The 20,109-nt window shown below is 47.3% G+C and overlaps 1 protein-coding gene, 6 non-coding genes and 1 pseudogene across 7 annotated transcripts; all 8 read left to right on the top strand.

Annotated features, from left to right (window-relative positions):
- The first annotated feature begins 474 nt into the window (after positions 1 to 474).
- TRNAP-AGG (transfer RNA proline (anticodon AGG)) lies at positions 475 to 546 on the top strand. The gene has a single exon. It is a non-coding gene; the product is annotated as a tRNA-Pro (tRNA).
- A 200-nt stretch (positions 547 to 746) lies between these two features.
- On the top strand, positions 747 to 818 carry TRNAP-AGG (transfer RNA proline (anticodon AGG)). The gene has a single exon. It is a non-coding gene; the product is annotated as a tRNA-Pro (tRNA).
- Positions 819 to 5,897: 5,079 nt separating this feature from the next.
- On the top strand, positions 5,898 to 5,969 carry TRNAP-AGG (transfer RNA proline (anticodon AGG)). Its single transcript has one exon. It is a non-coding gene; the product is annotated as a tRNA-Pro (tRNA).
- Positions 5,970 to 6,169: 200 nt separating this feature from the next.
- TRNAP-AGG (transfer RNA proline (anticodon AGG)) lies at positions 6,170 to 6,241 on the top strand. Its single transcript has one exon. It is a non-coding gene; the product is annotated as a tRNA-Pro (tRNA).
- A 200-nt stretch (positions 6,242 to 6,441) lies between these two features.
- On the top strand, positions 6,442 to 6,513 carry TRNAP-AGG (transfer RNA proline (anticodon AGG)). The gene has a single exon. It is a non-coding gene; the product is annotated as a tRNA-Pro (tRNA).
- A 285-nt stretch (positions 6,514 to 6,798) lies between these two features.
- LOC126548351 (uncharacterized) lies at positions 6,799 to 7,983 on the top strand. Its single transcript, XM_050196492.2, has one exon. It carries the CDS (start codon positions 6,799 to 6,801, stop codon positions 7,981 to 7,983), a length of 1,185 nt encoding a protein of 394 aa, XP_050052449.1.
- A 3,731-nt stretch (positions 7,984 to 11,714) lies between these two features.
- On the top strand, positions 11,715 to 11,786 carry TRNAP-AGG (transfer RNA proline (anticodon AGG)). Its single transcript has one exon. It is a non-coding gene; the product is annotated as a tRNA-Pro (tRNA).
- A 5,263-nt stretch (positions 11,787 to 17,049) lies between these two features.
- LOC126548350 (uncharacterized) lies at positions 17,050 to 18,236 on the top strand (annotated as a pseudogene).
- The last annotated feature ends 1,873 nt before the right edge of the window (positions 18,237 to 20,109 follow it).

Genomic DNA, 20,109 nt, shown 5'->3' with positions numbered 1-20,109 from the left:
ACTGCTTAATCTGTAATAAGCCAGAATCAATCGAGCATATTTTTATTGACTGCCATGACGCCGTTTTTCTGTGGGACGTCCTACAAAGAACACTTAAAAAAGAACTGCCGATAAGCCCTTTTGGAATCCGGTTTCTTCCACGTGCTGAAACAGGGGAAGCGCCGAGTGATATGCTAATGCTGCTTTGCATGCACAGCGTGTGGAAGACGAGAATGGACATCAGGCATTGTCATATACAGGCTCACTCAGCAAGACACTATTTTGTTCAGAGCATTATATACACACGCGACTTGTTCAGAGAACTATGTGAACCCCCGGAATGTCTTCCTGTACTAGACCAATTGGCTTCTGTGAAGCCCTTTTGAACACCTTACACTGGCCAAGCTGTGGCTGGTGTTTTTAGAATATGTACATGTCGTGTATTTGATCTTCTTGTTTGCGTTTGTGAAAAGGCAATAAAGAAAAAAAAAAAAAGGCTCGTTGGTCTAGGGGTATGATTCTCGCTTAGGGTGCGAGAGGTCCCGGGTTCAAATCCCGGACGAGCCCGTTATTATTTTTACTGTCAGTCGGCATATAAAGAAATGTTTAAATAAAAGCGAAGAACATTATCCATTCTGTTTTTCAGTACGTTCCTATTCTCTTCTCAGCACAAACGTGATCAAAGATGCCCTCTTCTTTGTCTTTGGTTTTGCAGACAGCCAAGCTGTTACGATACTGTAAACGTGCCGCAAATGAGAAGCGACGTCGGCTCGTTGGTCTAGGGGTATGATTCTCGCTTAGGGTGCGAGAGGTCCCGGGTTCAAATCCCGGACGAGCCCGTTATTATTTTTACTGTCTGTCGGCATATAAAGAAATGTTTAAATAAAACCAAAGAACATTATCCATTCTGTTTTTCAGTACGTTCCTATTCTCTTCTCAGCACAAACGTGATCAAAGATGCCCTCTTCTTTGTCTTCGGTTCTGCAGACAGCCAAGCTGTTACGATACTGTAAACGTGTCGCAAATGAGAAGCGACGTCGGCTCGTTGGTCTACATTCTACTTCCGGCAGCCGAGCTGTACGGACGTGTGGTTCATGGGCTCCGAAGGAGCGGCTTTTGCGGCCACCGGCCGTGGTAACAGGCTTATGGACGATGACGAGGAAGCGAGCTACCAGTTTATTTTGCCACCACTGCCCAAGGGACCTGTCGTGAAAAACACCGTGTTTTTGCATGGCGACGTCCGAGCGAGGCCCTATAGGGTCGAAGACTTCCGAGATGTACTCATCCCGACTGGACTGCTGCAGGAGGTCATGGCCCTTGGAGCCTACCAGATAAATCACGTATGGGCAGTCACCTTCTCGAGTGACGAGGCAACGAAAAGGATGCTGGCGTTGAAAGAGCTCAACGTGAAGGGGCGTCGTTGCGTTATCGTCGACCCTCAATACCAACAGGTACGCCTCCGCCTTCATTGGCTGCTTTATTGGGTGGCGGACGAAGATATAAAGGCAGCGCTAGCGGCCTTTGGCAAGGTCGTGGAAGTGACGAGAGAACGATGGCGTGTCAGAGGCGTAGGCGACAAGGACTCAACGTCGCGGACCGTTCTGTTGAAGTTGAAGAGCCGGATGAAAGTCGATGACCTCCCGCACCAAATCCGAGTTGCCGGTGAACTGGCCCTTGTCGTAGCGCCTGGACGGCCGATGCAGTGCCTACGATGCAAGGGTGTCGGACACGTCCGTCGCGAGTGCAAGGTACCGCGTTGCGCTCGGTGTCGCAGCTTTGGACACTCTGAAGATCAGTGTGTGCGCACGTACGCTGCAGCTGTGGGGCCACCAGCGAACGAGGTCGTCGCGCAGATGAGGATGGATGCTGCTGAAGCCGAGGACGCTGCCAAGGGGGCTGGTGACAAGGAGAGCGCCAGCAATGCAGAGGCGACATCGAAGGCAGCGAAAGATACAGATGTATTTGTTACCCTCGAAAAGAAAGATGGGACGACAACGGGTCCTGCAGAAGAGCGGGCGAAAAGCAAGGAAAACTGCCTTGTAGTTGATGAAGCCGCATGCGAGACAGAAGGTGGGGATCCGCCCCCAACCAGCGACCCTATGGATACGAGCGGCAACGCTACCTTTAAGAGGCCGCTAGATGCTACCGATGGGAAAACAGCTGCAAAGAACCATGCCGACGGGCCACCTGCAAAGACAACTTTGACGAGAAGGAGCAGCTTCAAGCCCTCTCCAAACATTCATCGGGATAGGAAAGCCGGCGACAAGCCACAGCCGTCCGCGGACCACACCAGACCACCGGACGGTCCCGGAGGCGTTTAGCCGCTGGCTAGACGTTGTGGTGAGCACAGTGCTCCGGGCCTCTCTAACTTTCTCGTATTAGCAATGGCAACCAACCCAACGCTTAGCTTAGGCACGCTAAACGTAAGAGGTCTGGCCGCCAAGCGTAAACAAAGCCAAGTGTACCGGATGATGGTGGACCAAGACCTCGACGTTCTGGCCGTGCAAGAGACAAAGGTTAAGGGGGAGGAGGAGACCCGGGGCATGGTGCTAAGGTTTACGTCTTTATACTACGCGGTAGTGAGCCATGCTAAAGGTGCGTCGGCGGGTGTTATTTTATTTATTAGGAAACTTCCCGGCTTATCTATCGAAAATTATTTTTCATGCCCTTCAGGCAGGTTAGTGTACGTTGACTTTAATGTTGGTAATGATTCGTGGCGTGTTGTGTGTGTTTATGCACCTAATGTTTGTGAAGAGCGCACTCTGTTTTTTTCATCCTTAAGGACGCACATTTGCATGAACAAAAAAGTGATAATTCTGGGAGATTTTAATTGTGTACTCCGAGATCGGGACAGAACAGGCCGAAGAACAAATGACAAAAGCTGCCATGTCCTCGCTGAATTATTAACCGATTTCGACCTAGACGACGTGGCTGACTGTCTGGTTGGAACACGCGAGGTTCATTACACACACTTCCAGGGCAATAGTCACGCGCGTCTAGACAGAATGTACGTGTCACTAGACGTAATACCCCTGTGTAACAGCTACGGTGTCACGCCTCTTTCATTCACTGATCACTGTTTGGTCAAGATGTATGTTGGACGCAAAGCAAAACACCACACTTTCACGTGGGAGTTGTGGAAAATGAATTCCAAATTGTTAACTGACGAGCTTTTTCTAAGCAAAGTACAGGAATATTTGAAAGAAGTGGGAAATAACGTGTTGCGAGTCACCGAAAAGTGGGAAAATTTTAAACAACGAATTAAACTAGCCGCCATCGATCGCTCCTGCAAAATAAAGTACGAAGAAAGAGTTAAAGAGAAAGAACTAAGGGTAGTGTTGGAAAAGTTAACGGCCTTAGAGTGCAGCCAACCGGGCGCATACAAAGACGATTTGCGTAGCATCAAATCGAAATTGGAGATATGCGATGAAGAGCGATATCGGGGAGCGATTATACGCGCAAGGGCAGAGGCTTTGACAGCAGATGAGGCTCCAACTAAACGTGCGCTCGGTCTTGAAAAGAGGCACGCACGGCGTAACCACGTAGATGTACTTGAAGTAGATGATCACGAAATAACCGACTGTGAGGACATAGCGCAAGTGTTTTTCCAGCACTTTCAACAGCTTTTTGCATCGAGTCCTGTTGACGTAGATGCCTTTAGAGCCACGTTTTTGGGACGCATGCCGCAACTCAACGACGACACGAAGAACAGACTAGAGGCACCGATATCAGCACGTGAAGTGGAAAAGGCAATTGATGATTTAAAAACTGGAAAATCGCCGGGTCCGGATGGCCTTTGCGCCGCTTTTTATAAACAGTTTAAATCAGACTTGTCGCCTCTTCTCGCTGACGTCTTTAACGAAGCGTATGAAGTAAACGCATTGCCATATTCTTTCGGGGAAGCTCACACCGTGCTCATCCCTAAGACCGACGAGCCTACGAAACTAAAATATGTAACGTCGTACAGACCAATATCACTTACCAACAATGATTACAAAGTATTCATGAAGATCATCGCTTGCAGGTTACAATCAGTAATGGAAACCATAGTAGGTAGTCACCAAACATGCGGCATCAAGGGACGTACTATTAGCACAAACATACAGATAATGAGATCAATTCTGGAATGTTGTGACGCCTTAAGGTCGCGAGTTGCTATTCTCCAACTTGATTTGGAGAAAGCTTTTGACTGTGTTGCTCATGTTATTTTAATTGCCATTCTAAAACATATAAATGTCGGGTCCATAATTACTGACGGGGTGGCCATGGCGTACCGGAACGGAAGTACTAAGCTTATAATTAACAAGTCACTGGGGGCCCCCATCAGCATTCAACGTTCCGTGCGTCAGGGCTGCCCAGCCAGCCCACTCCTGTTTTGTATTTATCTAGAGACTCTGTGTTTGGCAGTGATTGAGAACAAATGTATTCATGGGTTTACAATGCAAGCATCAGAAGTTAAACTTCTGGCCTATGCTGATGACGTAGCCGTGTGTTGCAATGACAAGGAGAGCGTTTTGCAAACGATAAATGTTGTTAAAAAATTTGGCGAAATCACTGGAAGTAGAGTAAACTGGAGCAAGTGCCACGGTATTTGGCATGGGGAGTGGCCTAAGACCCCCGCTATCTTTGCGAATGTCACGTGGTCGACAACGCCAGTAAAATACCTGGGTGTACCACTTGAAGCTTATAAACAGAGCGACGAATACTGGCAGTGCGAGCTTAAAAGGGTTAAAGAGAAGGCTGAGGCGTGGAGAGCCAAACACCTTTCAGTATTTGCCAGGGCTACAGTGTGCAACTTGTTTTTCGTAGCTAAGCTATGGTACGTTATGCAATTCATTTCTTGTAACAGAGCCAATGTACAGAAATTGCACAGAGTTTTTGCCGTGTTTGTGTGGGGTTCTGGATGGGAGAGATGCAGCCGCAACAATCTTTTCAGACGGGTGAAAGATGGAGGGCTAGGGCTGGCCCACCTGTTTGTGAGGCAATTAGTCGGACGGTTCTTTTTCTTCAGGAACAATGATAATTCATTTCTTCAATCGGTTTGCAAAGTTAGACTTGCGCATTTGTTACCCGAGTTTATTATAAGCTCTGAAAGTGTACCGGTGGCAGTGTTCGGATTCTATAAGGAAATTGTGCTGAGTGTTCGTTTCCTTGCTGTACGGTTTTCCAAAGAATATTTGTTTACGGTCACAAGAAAAAGGCTGCGCAATGATCTATTAGACAGCCTTTTTCCCCCACCTCGGTACCGAACTATGTACAGTCGAGGCCCAGGCCAGAATGTTTTCAAACGTGTTAAAAAAATGCAGGTACCGCCTGGTATGAAACTTTCTTTTTCAAGCTACACACAGGAACACTATCAGTTGCAACGTTTTTAGAAGAAAGGGGCTTTTACATGCCATGGGGCTCAGATTGCTTCATATGCAAACAACCAGAAACAATAGACCATGTTTTTTTACACTGTTGGGCGGGGGTTTTCTTTTGGGATGTTCTACAGCGAACAATATAGAAAGAATTTCCTCTTGATCCACATGGCATAAGGTATCTACCGATAGATGACGAGGACGGAACACCTTTCGATCAGATAATGTTAACTGGCCTCTACTGTATATGGCGAGCCCGCATGGCTGGCTTCTATTGCGATCCCGATGCGAGACCAGCCCGTGTTTTCTTTCGAGAACAAATAACACGTTTTCTTGATGTGCTTGCTACACATGAGTGCGCACCGCCTTGGATGGCCAGGATAGAACCCCTGGCTAATCTTAAAGAATTTTAAACAACGCCAGCTCACATATAACAGGCGGCTTTTACTTATTAATTTTTGTTAACGGATGAGAAGTTCATCTGTCTGTGTATATATGTTCCTTATGTTGTCCTTCCGATGTACTGCTGATTACCGGCAATAAAGAAAAAAAAAAAAAGGCTCGTTGGTCTAGGGGTATGATTCTCGCTTAGGGTGCGAGAGGTCCCGGGTTCAAATCCCGGACGAGCCCGTTATTATTTTTACTGTCAGTCGGCATATAAAGAAATGTTTAAATAAAAGCGAAGAACATTATCCATTCTTTTTTTCAGTACGTTCCTATTCTGTTCTCAGCACAAACGTGATCAAAGATGCCCTCTTCTTTGTCTTCGGTTTTGCAGACAGCCAAGCTGTTACGATACTGTAAACGTGCCGCAAATGAGAAGCGACGTCGGCTCGTTGGTCTAGGGGTATGATTCTCGCTTAGGGTGCGAGAGGTCCCGGGTTCAAATCCCGGACGAGCCCGTTATTATTTTTACTGTCAGTCGGCATATAAAGAAATGTTTAAATAAAACCGAAGAACATTATCCATTCTTTTTTTCAGTACGTTCCTATTCTCTTCTCAGCACAAACGTGATCAAAGATGCCCTCTTCTTTGTCTTTGGTTTTGCAGACAGCCAAGCTGTTACGATACTGTAAACGTGCCGCAAATGAGAAGAGACGTCGGCTCGTTGGTCTAGGGGTATGATTCTCGCTTAGGGTGCGAGAGGTCCCGGGTTCAAATCCCGGACGAGCCCGTTATTATTTTTACTGTCAGTCGGCATATAAAGAAATGTTTAAATAAAACCGAAGAACATTATCCATTCTTTTTTTCAGTACGTTCCTATTCTCTTCTCAGCACAAACGTGATCAAAGATGCCCTCTTCTTTGTCTTCGGTTTTGCAGACAGCCAAGCTGTTGCGATACTGTAAATGTGCCGCAAATGAGAAGCGACGTCGGCTTGTTGGGGCTCCTCAACGCCATCATCGGCCGCTATAGCTGGCTTCCACTTCCGGCCACCGAGCGTGACGGACGTGTATATCATGGGCTCCGTAGGCGCGGCTTCAGCGGCCCAGACGGGCCGCGGTAACAGGATTTCTGCCTCGGACAACGAGTACCAAGTTGTTTTGCCTAGTCTGCCTACAGGGCGTTTTGTTTTGAATACGGTTTTCCTACACTGTGATATCAGGGCCCGCCCATACCGGGTGGAAGATTTTCGCGACGCGCTCGCCCAGTTATCGCTCCTGCCGGAAGTGGCTGCTCTCGGGGCCTACCGTATGAGCCATGTGTGGGCCGTGACCTTCAAGGAAAGCGACGCGGTGAAAAAGATCGTCAGCGTTGGAGAGCTGCAGGTCAAAAAGGGCCGGTGTCTCGTCATTGACCCCGCCAACCAGGACGTACGTCTGAAAGTGCATTGGCTGCTGCCCAGCATTCCTGACGAGGACGTAAGCCTTGCATTCACGCCGTTTGGAAAGGTCACGGACACCGTCCGCGAACGCTGGCGGGTTCACAGCGTGGCCGATAAGAACTCAACAACAAGGCTGGTTACGCTGAAGTTGAAGCCGGGCGTAAAGCTCGACGACCTTCCGCATCAGGTGAGCGTCGCCGGCGAACTGGCTCTCGTGGTTGTGCCGGGCAGGGCTCCTCTCTGCTTACGCTGCCGCGGCACGGGCCACATTCGTCGCGAGTGCCGTATTCCAAGGTGTGGTGCCTGCCGACGCTTCGGTCATGAGGACAGTCAGTGCGAGCGCACGTACGCTAGCGTGACCGGACCCGTGGGCAACGAGGACAGCTCTGCCCTACTCATGGACGAGGCAGACATGGAAGACACGTCGTCCGCGGTGGGTGCAGCAGCTGACGTCGTGGCAAAGTCGGTAGTATGGCTTGAACCGGAGGAGAAACAAGTCGCTCAAGCTGTAGCCACAGGACACCAACAAGCGACTACAGAAGGCATTGCGGCCATGCCGAACGCTGAAGAGAAAACCCCACCTGAGACGGAGGCGACCTCCTGCCTCGTTGAACCTGAAGGCATGGACACCCTTACCACTCCAACTAGCCAAACGACGGGGAAACGACCCCACAACCAGACCGTTAGCCGGACGGCGAAACAGGACGGCAGCGGCGGAGACGAGCCACCGCCCAAAGCGCCAGGTATAAGGAGGTCGACCTTGAAGCTGCGGCCGAACATTACGGTCGATCCACGGCAGGCGGGTAAACCGCCTCCGTAATTCCGTGCTGTCTAGTTCTAGTGGGGTTGGGGGGTCGGTGAGTGCAATGGCCGTGATCCTGAGCACTAGTTCTTTAGAACCTTGCCAGGAAAGGGGGCCCAAGTTGCACTTCAGTGCCCTTTCCGGAAGGTCGAGCTATGTCTCCTTTATAGGCATTCGACGTGGTTACCGGCGCACCTTCATGAGCGCTCATACTTGTGTAACTGTGATGGGCACCATTCTACCGTGTAGTCATGGCGGTTAATTTCGAAGGAACGCTACGTGTAGCTACGTTAAATGTACGAGGGCTCAGTGCAAGAAGACGGCAATGTCAGCTAAGTCGTCTCCTCTTGGATAATGACTTACATGTAGTAGGAATCCAAGAAACGAAAATTGAGAGCCAAGAGCTAACCGACAGAATGGTGTCCAATTTTAGAGCGCACTTTGACGTGTGCGTTTGTCATGCGGTTGGTGGATCAGGCGGCTGCGCTATATTCCTAAGAAATAATTTTGGCATTTGTGTGCAGTCAGTGTTTTCGTGTGAAACTGGGCGCCTCTTAGTGGCTGGTTTCTGTTTTGAGGATGTGGATTACCGTGCTATTTGTATCTATGCGCCGAATATTGAAACGGACCGTCGATCTTTCTTTGAGCGTCTTGAAGCGTACGTAAACTGTTCCAAGGTCGTAATACTGCTGGGTGATTTTAACTGTGTTTGCTATGCTGAAGACCGAGCAAAATGTTCACGCGTTCGTGATAAGAGTGCCGAATTTCTTAACGCAGTGGCGCATGATTATGACCTGGAAGATGTGGGTAGCGTTTTTGCCAGCGGTACTCGCCCGCGATTTACCCACTTCCAACGTGACAGCCACGCTCGATTAGATAGATTATACGTGTCAGCCGAGCTAGTGCCCTTATGTTGCGAATATGATGTGCAAGCTGTAGCATGCAGTGATCACTGCTTGGTAACTGCCACGTTCGGGAAAAGACAGAGCAAACGGCCCTTTAACTGGGATCTCAGGAAAATGAATGCACAGTTGTTGAATGACGATCCTTTTGTCGATGCTGTAGCGAAGGAACTAGAAAACCTGACTTCAACCAAGCCATTAAGCTTTGCCATTCAATGGGAAGAATTTAAACAGAAAGTAAAAACAATGGCCATTGAAAGAAGCAGTGTCATTCGACACAACCTGAAACAAGCAGAAACAAAGCTTCGCCAGCAACTGCAATTTTTTATTAGCATGGAAAGTGTCGAGCCTGGTGTGTATGTTAACGAATTAAAGGAAGTGAGGACTGAACTAGAAAGGATAGATATAGAAAAATACAAAGCAGCACTTGTGAGATCAAGGTCTGAGAAGTTGTGGGCGGGAGAAACTCCAACGAAACGAGCTTTATCAGACGAGAAAAAGTACGCTTGTCGGAAAGAAATCCGCCAGCTAGCTAAAGGCAATCACATTACATCCGACAAAAATGACATCAAGCAAGGGATCGCCGATCACTTTAAAGCAATTTTAGCTCATTCGCGGAATCCTAAACGTAATTACCAGAATGAATTTCTCTCGCTGATGCCAAAGCTCGATGAAGAAGTCAGGACACGGCTGGGACTGCCAATTAGCCTGAGTGAGATAGAGTGCACAATAGACGAGTTATCCATCGGTAAAGCACCTGGGCCAGATGGCTTGGGGGTCACTTTCTATAAAACCTTCAAGTCTGCATTGGCGCGTGTCCTTCACGAAGTTATCAGCGAAGCGTATGAGCGAAAAAAGATTGCCCTTGTCATTCACAACCTCGCATATCGTGCTAATTCCGAAGACTGATGACGAGGAAAAACTTTTGTTGCCAGGGTCATATCGTCCGATAACTCTAGCCAATGTCGACTATAAAATATTCACGAAAGCTTTGGCCAAACGACTGCAAAGTGTAATTGAAACGTTGGTAGGGCCGCACCAGACTTGTGGCATTAAAGGCCGCAGCATTGCAACGAATGTACACACGGCTCGAAGTGTGCTTGAGTGCTGCGATGTGATTGGCGATCACGTGGCGATGATGCAGATCGATTTGGCAAAGGCTTTCGACCTCGTCTCGCACAAGGCTTTGTTCTCCATACTGGAACATGCGAACGTTGGCAAAGTCATAACGGAAGGCGTCATGATGGCGTACAGAGAATGCTTAACGCGCATCATTGTTAATGGCGAGCTCACCGATAGCTTTCCCGTGCTCTCGTCGGTGCGGCAAGGATGCCCGCGGTCGCCCCTTCTATTTTCTGCTTATCTCGAACCATTCTGTTTGCCGATTAAAAATGACCAGCGCATAGCAGGCTATCGGCTTCAGGCAGCGCACGTTAAAATTTTTGCATATGCCGACGATATCGCGATTTTCTGCACAACCAAAGCGAGCATTAAGGAGACAACGACTGTCGTTGAAAAATTTTGTGATTCACCTGCAGCCAAGATAAATTGGGATAAGAGTTACGGCTTCTGGCATGGTAGTTGGAAAGACACGCCGGAGATCTTTTACCGACTGAAGTGGTCGACGTTACCAACGCAATACTTGGGTGTGCCTCTCGAAAATTACCGTGAACCTGAATCGTACTGGCTAGATCAAGTGTCGAAAGCAAAGGAAAAGGCTGACGGGTGGAGAGGAAAACAATTGTCAATGTTTTCTAGAGCCACTGTTTGCAACCTTTTTTTAGTTTCTAAGATATGGTACGTTATGAATGTGTTGTGTGCTGCGAGGGTAAGCGTACAAAAAGTTCACCGTGTTTTCGCTATATTCATTTGGGCCTCCACCTGGGAGAGGATGAATTGAACGAACTTGTTCCTCCCGGTCAAGAAAGGTGGGCTTGGTTTAGCTCATTTGTTTCTGCGACAAGTCGTCTCACGCTTTGTGTTTTTACGGGATCAAAACGATCCTTTTCTCCGGACAGTGATACAGGTACGGCTGTGTAGACAACTTCCAGGATTCATTGTTTCGACTGTTCAGAATATGCCAGGAGCAGTGACTGGTTACCTACGTGAAGTGGTATGTTCATATAAGATGTTGAACGTACGTTTTTCACAGCAATACCTGTCCACCGTTACCAAGAAAAAACTATACAGAGATCTCGTGGACACGATGTTCCCTCCACCTTTGTACCGTTTTCCGCAACGTGGAGGCCCAGGAGAAGACGTTCTAAAGAGAGTGAAAAAAATGCCAATACGGCCGTCAGCTAAATCTTTTTTCTTCAAATTGCACACAAACACACTTACCGTTAAGACCTGGCTTCATGAGAAGGGTATTTTCATCCCCTGGAGCACCGACTGCTTATTATGTAAAAAACCGGAAACAATAGAACATGCATTCTTAGATTGCTGGGACGCCATCTTTCACTGGGATGTTCTGCAGAGAACATTGAAAAAACAGTTACCCCTGGACCCATATGGAATACGCTTCTTACCGATTGATAACGCCGAGGATGTCCCGTATGACCTTATTATGATCCTGAGCCTCCACGCTATGTGGAAAACTAGATCGCAATTTCAAAACGGTGACATTGTTGTTCGACCGGCTCGAGAAAACTTCACTGAGAGTGTTGTGTGGTAAGAGATGCTTTCAAAGCGCTGCCTGATCCACCACAATGGATCTCCTTATTTGATGAATTAGCTTTGTTAAAAAGATTTTAGTACCGTTTTGGCCAAAGTGTGGTCCACACGTTTTATCTTTGTAAACCTTGATTGAGCACGTCGAAGTCTGCAATATAGAAAAAAAAAAACGTCGGCTCGTTGGTCTAGGGGTATGATTCTCGCTTAGGGTGCGAGAGGTCCCAGGTTTAAATCCCGGACGAGCCCGTTATTATTTTTACTGTCAGTCGGCATATAAAGAAATGTTTAAATAAAACCGAAGAACATTATCCATTCCTTTTTTCAGTACGTTCCTATTCTCTTCTCAGCACAAACGTGATCAAAGATGCCCACTTCTTTGTCTTCGGTTTTGCAGACAGCCAAGCTGTTACGATACTGTAAACGTGCCGCAAATGAGAAGCGACGTCGGCTCGTTGATTCCACTTCCGGCCACCGCCGTGAACGGTCGAGGAATGTTTCGCTCCTCTGGGGCGGTGTCAGCGGCTATGTCTAGCCGTGGAAACCGGAATGCAGCCAGTGCCAACCAGGATTATGAAATTATTTTACCTACTCTACCAACCGGTCGTATTGCTTTAAACACTGTATTTTTTCATGCGGATGTTCGTGGAAGACCCTACCGGGTAGAAGATATTCGTGATGCACTTGGTGCTTTGGCAATGCTCCCTGACGTTGAAGCGTTAAGGGCATACCAAATGAACCACGTGTGGGCGGTGACGCTGAAGTCTACGGAGGCTAAGAATAGGTTGCTTTCTGCAACTGAAGTGACCGTGAAGGAGCGCCGTTGTCTCATAGTAGATCCAAACAAGCAAGATGTTCGACTAAAGCTGCATTGGGTCCTGCATTATATGGACGACGAAGACATACGGACCGCTTTTGCACCCTACGGAAAAGTCACCGAAGTCGCAAGAGAGCGATGGCGAACGGAAGGGTTATCGGACAAAGGCTCTACAACGCGTATTATCAGTCTTCAGCTCAAGGCAGGCTACACGAAGGAAGACATCCCACATCAACTACGAGTAGCAGGTGATCTCACGCTAGTCGTAGTGGCTGGAAGAGCTCCACTCTGCCTACGGTATAAAGGGGTGGCCACATACGACGCGAATGTCGTGTTCCTCTGTGCGCGCTGTGCAGACGTTTTGGCCACGCTGAGGAAGAGTGCGTGAAGACTTATGCGAAGGTTACAGGCCGATCTGCGTGGGACGACAACGCAGAGCTACAAATGGATGAATCGGAAGCTGAGGATGTTTCCACCAGCAAGACCAGAGAACCCGAACAAGAGGAAACGCCCCTTCGTCGCATTCGCCCAACGTAAACAAAGAGAAAGAGGATAACGGTGAGCAAGTTGTACAACCTTTGCTGCCTCCTGCGACGAAAACCAGTGCGACCAACAGTTCAGGAAAAAAAACCATCAAGAGCCAGTCAACGCCTTTGGAGAAATCCGAAGATGTCGACATGAAGGATTTGAAGACCGGTGCAGGGAAGAGAACACGCGAGGAAACACCAGCAGCGAACGCGGCCTCAAACGAGCCCACTGCCGGCGAGCCACCCCCTAAAGCGGCCCAAGGGTGCCGCACGAGCTTCAAGCCAAAGCCGAACATATCATTGGACCGTCATATTCTGGGGGGCTCGTAGCCCCCTGGTTCAGTGAAGCCCGGGTCAGCCTCCTGGTTCAGGTGCTACACACGCTAAAGGTGGGCGAGGACAAGCTAAGGGGCTGGAACCCCAGTTCCTTCTTTCTGAGACACTCATGGTGTGTTTGCCCATGGCAACTGAAGATAGAAAAGCTTCCAGTCAAAATTTTCAGCCTCCCACAGAACAAGGTGAGTACCATGCGACCTGTTTGATCATTCTCATAAATGGCGGTAAAACTTGACGCGCCACTTAGCATAGGCACGTTAAACGTGCGGGGCCTTTCTACAAGGCGTCGACAGTACCAAGTAAGCCGTCTTTTAATGGAAAATGACCTTGATATCGTAGCAATTCAAGAAACCAAAGTCGAAAGCCAAGATCAAACAGATCGCATGGTAGAACCTTTTACTCGACGGTACTATGTATGTGTGTGTCACGCAGTAGGCTCGTCCGGTGGGTGTGCCTTGTTACTACGCAGCTCCCTGGGAATCGTAGTAGAGACCGTGACTGTGTGTAAAACTGGGCGGTTAGTTGTGTGTGATTTTATTTTCTCTGCTTTGAAGTGGCGGGCAATATGTTTGTACGCGCCTAACAGAGAAACCAATCGCTCAGCTTTTTTTGAAAGTCTTGAATCCTATTTAAATTCTGAAAGAATGATTCTAATGCTTGGCGATTTTAACTGTGTGTTTTTCTGCCGATAGAATAAAGAATGAACCGGTACGCGATAATAGTGCCATGAAATTAAGCGCGATAGTTCAGGATCGCTGCCTAGAAGACATTGGTCATATTGCAGCTGGCGGAAAACGGCCACATTTCACTTACTTCCAACGCGCAAGCCATGCACGCTTGGACAGGTTATACGTATCTGCAAATATAGTGCCGCTGTGCCAAGATTACAACGTAAAACATGTTTCGTTCAGTGATCACGGTTTGGTTATGTTTTCCTTAGGAGCAAAGCACAAAGGGTCATCATTCAGTTGGACACTTTGGAAGTTTAATGATAAGCTTATGGACAATGATAACTTTGTGAGCAAAGCAAAAGAATGCATAGAAAGACTACTGTCTAAAACGGATAGTTTCATCGCTGAATGGGAGCTGTTCAAACAAGAGATTAAGATCATTGCAATCGAGAGGGCATGCGCACTACGCCGCAGTGAAAGAAACGAAGAAAATGTGCTCCGTAGTCAGTTAGACTATTTGCTGAACGCAGAAAGCACACAACCAGGGGCATTAAATAACATAATTAAGGATGTCAAAAACAAACTGGAAGCAATAGATGTCGAAAGATATAAAGGAGCCATTGTTCGCGCTCGTGGCGAAAGACTGTGGTTGGGAGAAACGCCTACTAAGCGCTCACTAGCGGATGAGAAAAGTTATGCTGTCAAAAATGAAATAAAAGAAATACAGTACGAGGGCGTTATAACAAAAGACAAACGGATAATTGAACTTGCTTTTGTAGAGTACTTTAAAAATCTGTTAGGTCATAAAATTGATATTGAAACCGGCTTTGAAAATGATTACCTTCACTTAATGCCAAGGTTAGACGATGACGTGAAGACCCGCCTTGAAGCAGACATTACCGTACGCGAAATTGAAGACGCAATTGATGAGTTATCCGTAGGCAAATCTCCAGGCCCGGATGGCTTAAGCAGTTGTTTTTACAAAGCTTTTAAAGTGGATCTGGCAAAAGCCCTGCATCATGTAATAACCGAAGCATATAATGAAAATGCAGTGCCCCTATCTTTCAACTGTTCTCACGTTGTATTAATACCCAAGACAGATGACCCAGTTAAACTACTATCGGTTTCGTCCTACCGACCGATAAGCTTAAGCAATGTAGATTACAAAATATATATGAAAGTACTGGCCAGAAGATTACAAACCGTGATCACAGTTTTGGTAGGACCCCACCAGACATGTGGGATCAGGGGACGCTCGATATTTACTAACATTCATGTTACCAGAAGTGTACTTGAATACTACGATGACTTTTGAGAACGGGTAGCAATGCTACAGCTTGATCTAGAAAAAGCTTTCGATCGTGTATCACATCTAATTCTTTTTAGTCTTTTGGAGTATATTAATGTTGGGTTTGTGATTGCGACTGGTGTGAAAATGTGTTACACTCACAGTTCAGCAAGCATAATTGTAAACAAAAGTGTCAGCGAAAGTTTCAAAGTTCAATGTAGTATTAGGCAAGGGCGTCCGTTATCATCATTATTGTTTGCAATTTTTCTCGAACCTTTCTGCTTGAATATTCATAGTAATGGCACAATACATGGTTTCAAATTGCTCGCAAGCAAAGTTAAAATACTGTGTTATGCTGACGACATAGCAGTCTTCTGTGGCGATAAGGAAAGCGTTAAGGAGACGGTTAAAGAAGCGGAACTTTTTTGCTTGATGACGGGCAGTAGGATAAATTGGAACAAATGTTTAGGCTTCGCGCATGGGCCGTGGAAAAACATCTCAGATTTTTTTGCTAACGTGAAATGGACTGTGACACCTGTCAAATATCTCGGAGTGCCCTTAAAACATTATCGCGATACCACACAATACTGGAACGAGGAAACCAAACGTGTTAGGGAACAAACAGGTAAATGGGGTGGGCGGGACTTCTCCGTTTTCGCGCGTGCTACAGTTTGCAACGTGTTTTTAGTCGCGAAAGTGTGGTATGTTCTTCAAGTGCTTTGTATGTCTCGTACCAACGTGCAGAAGTTGCACAGAGTCTTAGCAGTGTTCGTGTAGCGTTCAACATGGGAAAGATGCAGCAGAACTAATTTATTTCGATCAGTCCGTAGCGGCGGACTAAGTTTATGTCATTTATTTCTCAAACAAGTTGTTTCAAGATTTATTTTTTTGCGCGACCAAAATAACGGATTTCTGCGAACAATTTTACAATTACGAATGAGTGATGTAATTCCTAAATATATTGTATTAAATGTCACAAAAAAAGGGAGTGTTCGCGGCGTTCTTCGTGAGGTCGTTATGTCTTTTCGAATGCTAAAGGTGAGATTCTCAATGGAGTACCTAAGTAATGTACCTAAAAAGCGTTTATACAAGGATCTGATTGATATTATGTTGCCAGTGCCCATATATCGTGCCATGTACTGTGTAGGTTCGGAAGGTGACGTGTTGAAACGTGTTAAAAGAATGACAGTCCGCTCCTCAGTTAAGACGTTCTTCTTTCAGCTCCATACCAATACCTTGCCAGTTAAACCATGGTTGCAAGAGAGAGGACTGTTCGTACCGTGGTCAGTTAATTGTCTCATTTGTTCAAAGCCTGAGACAATAGAACACATTTTCTTAGACTGCAGGGATGCAATATTCCACTGGGATGTCTTGCAAAGAACGCTGAAAAAAGAGCTCCCTATATCACCCTACGGTATCCGCTTTCTCCCAGTTGAAAAAGAAAACGACGTGCCCTATGACATGATCATGACGCTGAGCCTACACAGCATATGGAAAACACGAATGGCCGTATGAAATGCTGATGTGGACGCCAAACCAGCCAGACAATATTTTATTGAAAGTGTTTCTCAAATAAGAGACGTGTATAAATCTCAGGCTGAACCACCAGAATGGTTACCTGTACTGGATACACTGGTGACCATAAAGCGTTTTTAACATGTGCATTTCGAGAAGTATATGTAATGACTATGTAACACTTTGTTTTGTTCTTACCTTAGTATGGTGAATGTACTGTATCTTTGATTATCCGGCAATAAAGAAGAAAAAAAGCGACGTCGGCTCGTTGGTCTAGGGGTATGATTCTCGCTTAGGGTGCGAGAGGTCCCGAGTTCAAATTTCACTTCCGACCTTCACAGCATACGGACGTACTATCATGTGCTCCCTTGTAGGGGTGGTTTCAGCGGCCCGTGTGGGCCGTGGTATCAGGTGTGCTGAAAAGCCGGCTGAAGACTACCAGGTTGTTCTGCCTCATCTGCCCACAGGTGCTTCTGTTTTAAACACCGTTTTTTTTTGCATGCCGATGTGAAAGCCAGGCCATATCGAGTGGAGCATGTCCGAGATAGCCTTGCACGTCTTTCGTTGCTGCCGGAAGTGGTTGCCCTCGAGGCATACCAAATGAATCACCTGTGGGCACTGACGTTTAAGGACGAGGAAGGCAAGAGGAAGATATTAGGGGCTGAAGCGTTCAACGTTAAAGACCACCGCTGCATGGTCATCGACCCGCGCGACCGAGGTGTCCGACTGAAGCTATACTGGCTGCTTCATGGCGTACCGGACGAAGACGTGCGAGTGGCTTTGGCGCCGTTTGGAAAAGTGACCGAAATCAGCAGAGACAAGTGGAAGGTCAAGGGCTGCATCGACAAAGGATCAACCACCCGCTCGGTGACGCTGAAATTAAACGTGGGCCTCACTGTGGACGACCTACCACACCAACAGCGTGTTGCTGAGGATGTGGCGCTCGTCTTCGTTCCTGGCAGAGCGCCGCTCTGCCTCCGATGCCGTGGCATCGGACACATCCGGCGAGAGTGCCGCGTTCCACGATGTGGGGTCTGTCGTCGCTTCGGCCACGATGATTTCCAATGTGTGCGCTCTTATGCCAGCGTTACAGGCCCACTCCAAAGGGACGTAGTATCCGAACACCTGATGGACGCCGCAGATGCCGAAGAAGCTAACAAGGAGGACAACGACGTGGCGAAGACTCCTGCGAAGCCCCTTGAGCCCTCCCCAGGAGCTGTCCAGGAAGCGAACCTGGGGGGTGAGCCCTTGGCTGCAGCCCCGGAAACGAAGCCAGAGACTGCAACATGCGACGCAGGCGTGAAGGCAGCAAGCGCGTCATCGTCACTGCCGCAAGAAGTCGGCCAGGAAGCAACGGACGTCGAGATGCTTATGACCGGAAGCATCGCTGCAAAGCGTGCTCACGAAGACACTGGCAATACAGGAATAACTACTGCGTCAGGCACCGGCGAACCTCCAACGAAGGCATCGACTACGCGGCGGTCTTTGTTTAAACCGAAGCCGAACGTGCCGCCTGGCAGTAGGGCTAAAACGCCTCCGCCCTAGCGGAGGACCCGTTCCAGTGGCCTTCAACGATGACCACAAGAACCCCACAGTTTCGATGTGAGTAGGACGCTTGGCCAAGCAACCCCATGAGATGGCGTCTAACTTTAAATCTAGCCTACGCGTTGCGACATTGAATGTGCGAGGAATGTGTTCGCGCAGGCGGCAGTGCCAGATTAGTCGCATGCTTTTAGAGAATGACGTTGACCTTCTGGCTCTACAAGAAACAAAAATTGAGAGTGAGGAGCAAACAGAACAAATGGTTCAAGTTTTTCGACCTAGATACAGTGTATGTGTGTGCCATGCTGTTGGACGGTCAGGAGGCTGTGTCATTTTTATTCGCAATAGCATATCGGTTGTAGAAAAAGTGTCCACCTGCGAAAGTGGGAGACTTGTCGCATGTGATTTTATTTTTGCTGGACAACTGTGGCGCGCTGTGTGCATCTACGCACCGAACAAAATTCATGAACGCGAAATTTTTTTTTAAGTATGCTGAAGGGTTTTTGAAAACAGAACGACACGTTGTGTTTCTTGGGGATTTCAACTGCGTCTGTACAGCTGAAGATAAAACTACGAGCCTCAAAGTACGCGATAGAAGTGCTGAGCTGTTGAACGCGATAGTAATTGAGAGAGAGCTTGAGGACATTGGTTATGCAATGACGCGAGATGGCCAAGCACGGTATACGCACTTTCAAGGTGATTCCCATGCGAGGCTTGATAGAATATACGTACCGGCGAAGTTTGTACCACTGTGTTCCTCTTATGAAACACAATATCTCAGTTTTAGCGATCATAGTTTGGTCTCGATTACGATTGGCGAAAAACGAAAGAGTGTCAAGTTTAATTGGTTCCTGTGGAAGTTCAATGAAAAACTGCTGCAAGATGAATTGTTTGTCACGAGAGCCAAGGAGTATCTTTCAAATGCCCTGCATACGGAAACCAACTGTTTCATATCAGTGTGGGAGCAGTTTAAATGCGACATTAAAATTGCTGCCATCGATAGAGCATGTGTATTGCGTCACAAGGAAAGGCAACAAGAGAACCAGTTACACAGTGAGCTGGTGTACATATTAGGGGTAGAACATGAAGTGCCTGGAGCGTTTAAAAAAGAAATACGAGAGGTGAAAGCGAAACTCGAGTTGATCGACGAAGATATGTACCGCGGCGCAATGATAAGGACGCGCACTGAAAAGTTGTGGCTGGGCGAAACGCCCACTAAGCGTGTGCTAAGTGAAGAAAAGAAGCATGCTGCAAATAAGGAGATAAATGAAATTCGATATCACAACAAGATTACACGAGAAAGTGAAGAGATAAAACGTGCATTTGTTGAATTTTATACCGAACTTCTTGGAGGAAGAATTTATGACCCCGAGTACTTCAAAGCCCACTTTCTAACTCTTATGCCAAGATTAGAGGACACGGTTAGAGAATCAATGGAATCTGAAATTACCGTGGCCGAAATTGAAGCGGCAATCGATGACTTGGGTAATGGCAAGTCACCTGGGCCAGATGGACTGGGTGCAGCCGTATACAAATTTTTTAAGGCAGAAATGGCAGTGGCTTTACACCGAGTGATCTCTGAATGCTATGAAAAAAAGCAAGCGCCTCTCTCGTTCAGGACAGCGCACGTAGTAATGATCCCTAAAACTGACGATCCTGCAAAATTACTTTCAGTTGAGTCCTACCGTCCCATTAGTTTGACCAATACAGATTATAAAATATACATGAAAGTGTTAGCTAGAAGGCTCCTAAACGTTATTAAGTCCCTCGTTGGCCCGCATCAAACCTGTGGCATTAAAGGTAGAACAATTTTTACAAACATACAAGTAAGGTTTCGTTCGTTCTCTGTCCTCGCTTCACCGTTGGAACTTGAAGC

Source organism: Dermacentor andersoni, chromosome 1 (assembly GCF_023375885.2).
Source record: "Dermacentor andersoni chromosome 1, qqDerAnde1_hic_scaffold, whole genome shotgun sequence".
In the NCBI taxonomy this organism is placed as follows: domain Eukaryota; kingdom Metazoa; phylum Arthropoda; class Arachnida; order Ixodida; family Ixodidae; genus Dermacentor; species Dermacentor andersoni.
The sequence above is the reverse complement of the archived record's forward strand: the minus strand, read 5'-3'. Positions and strand labels throughout refer to the sequence as shown.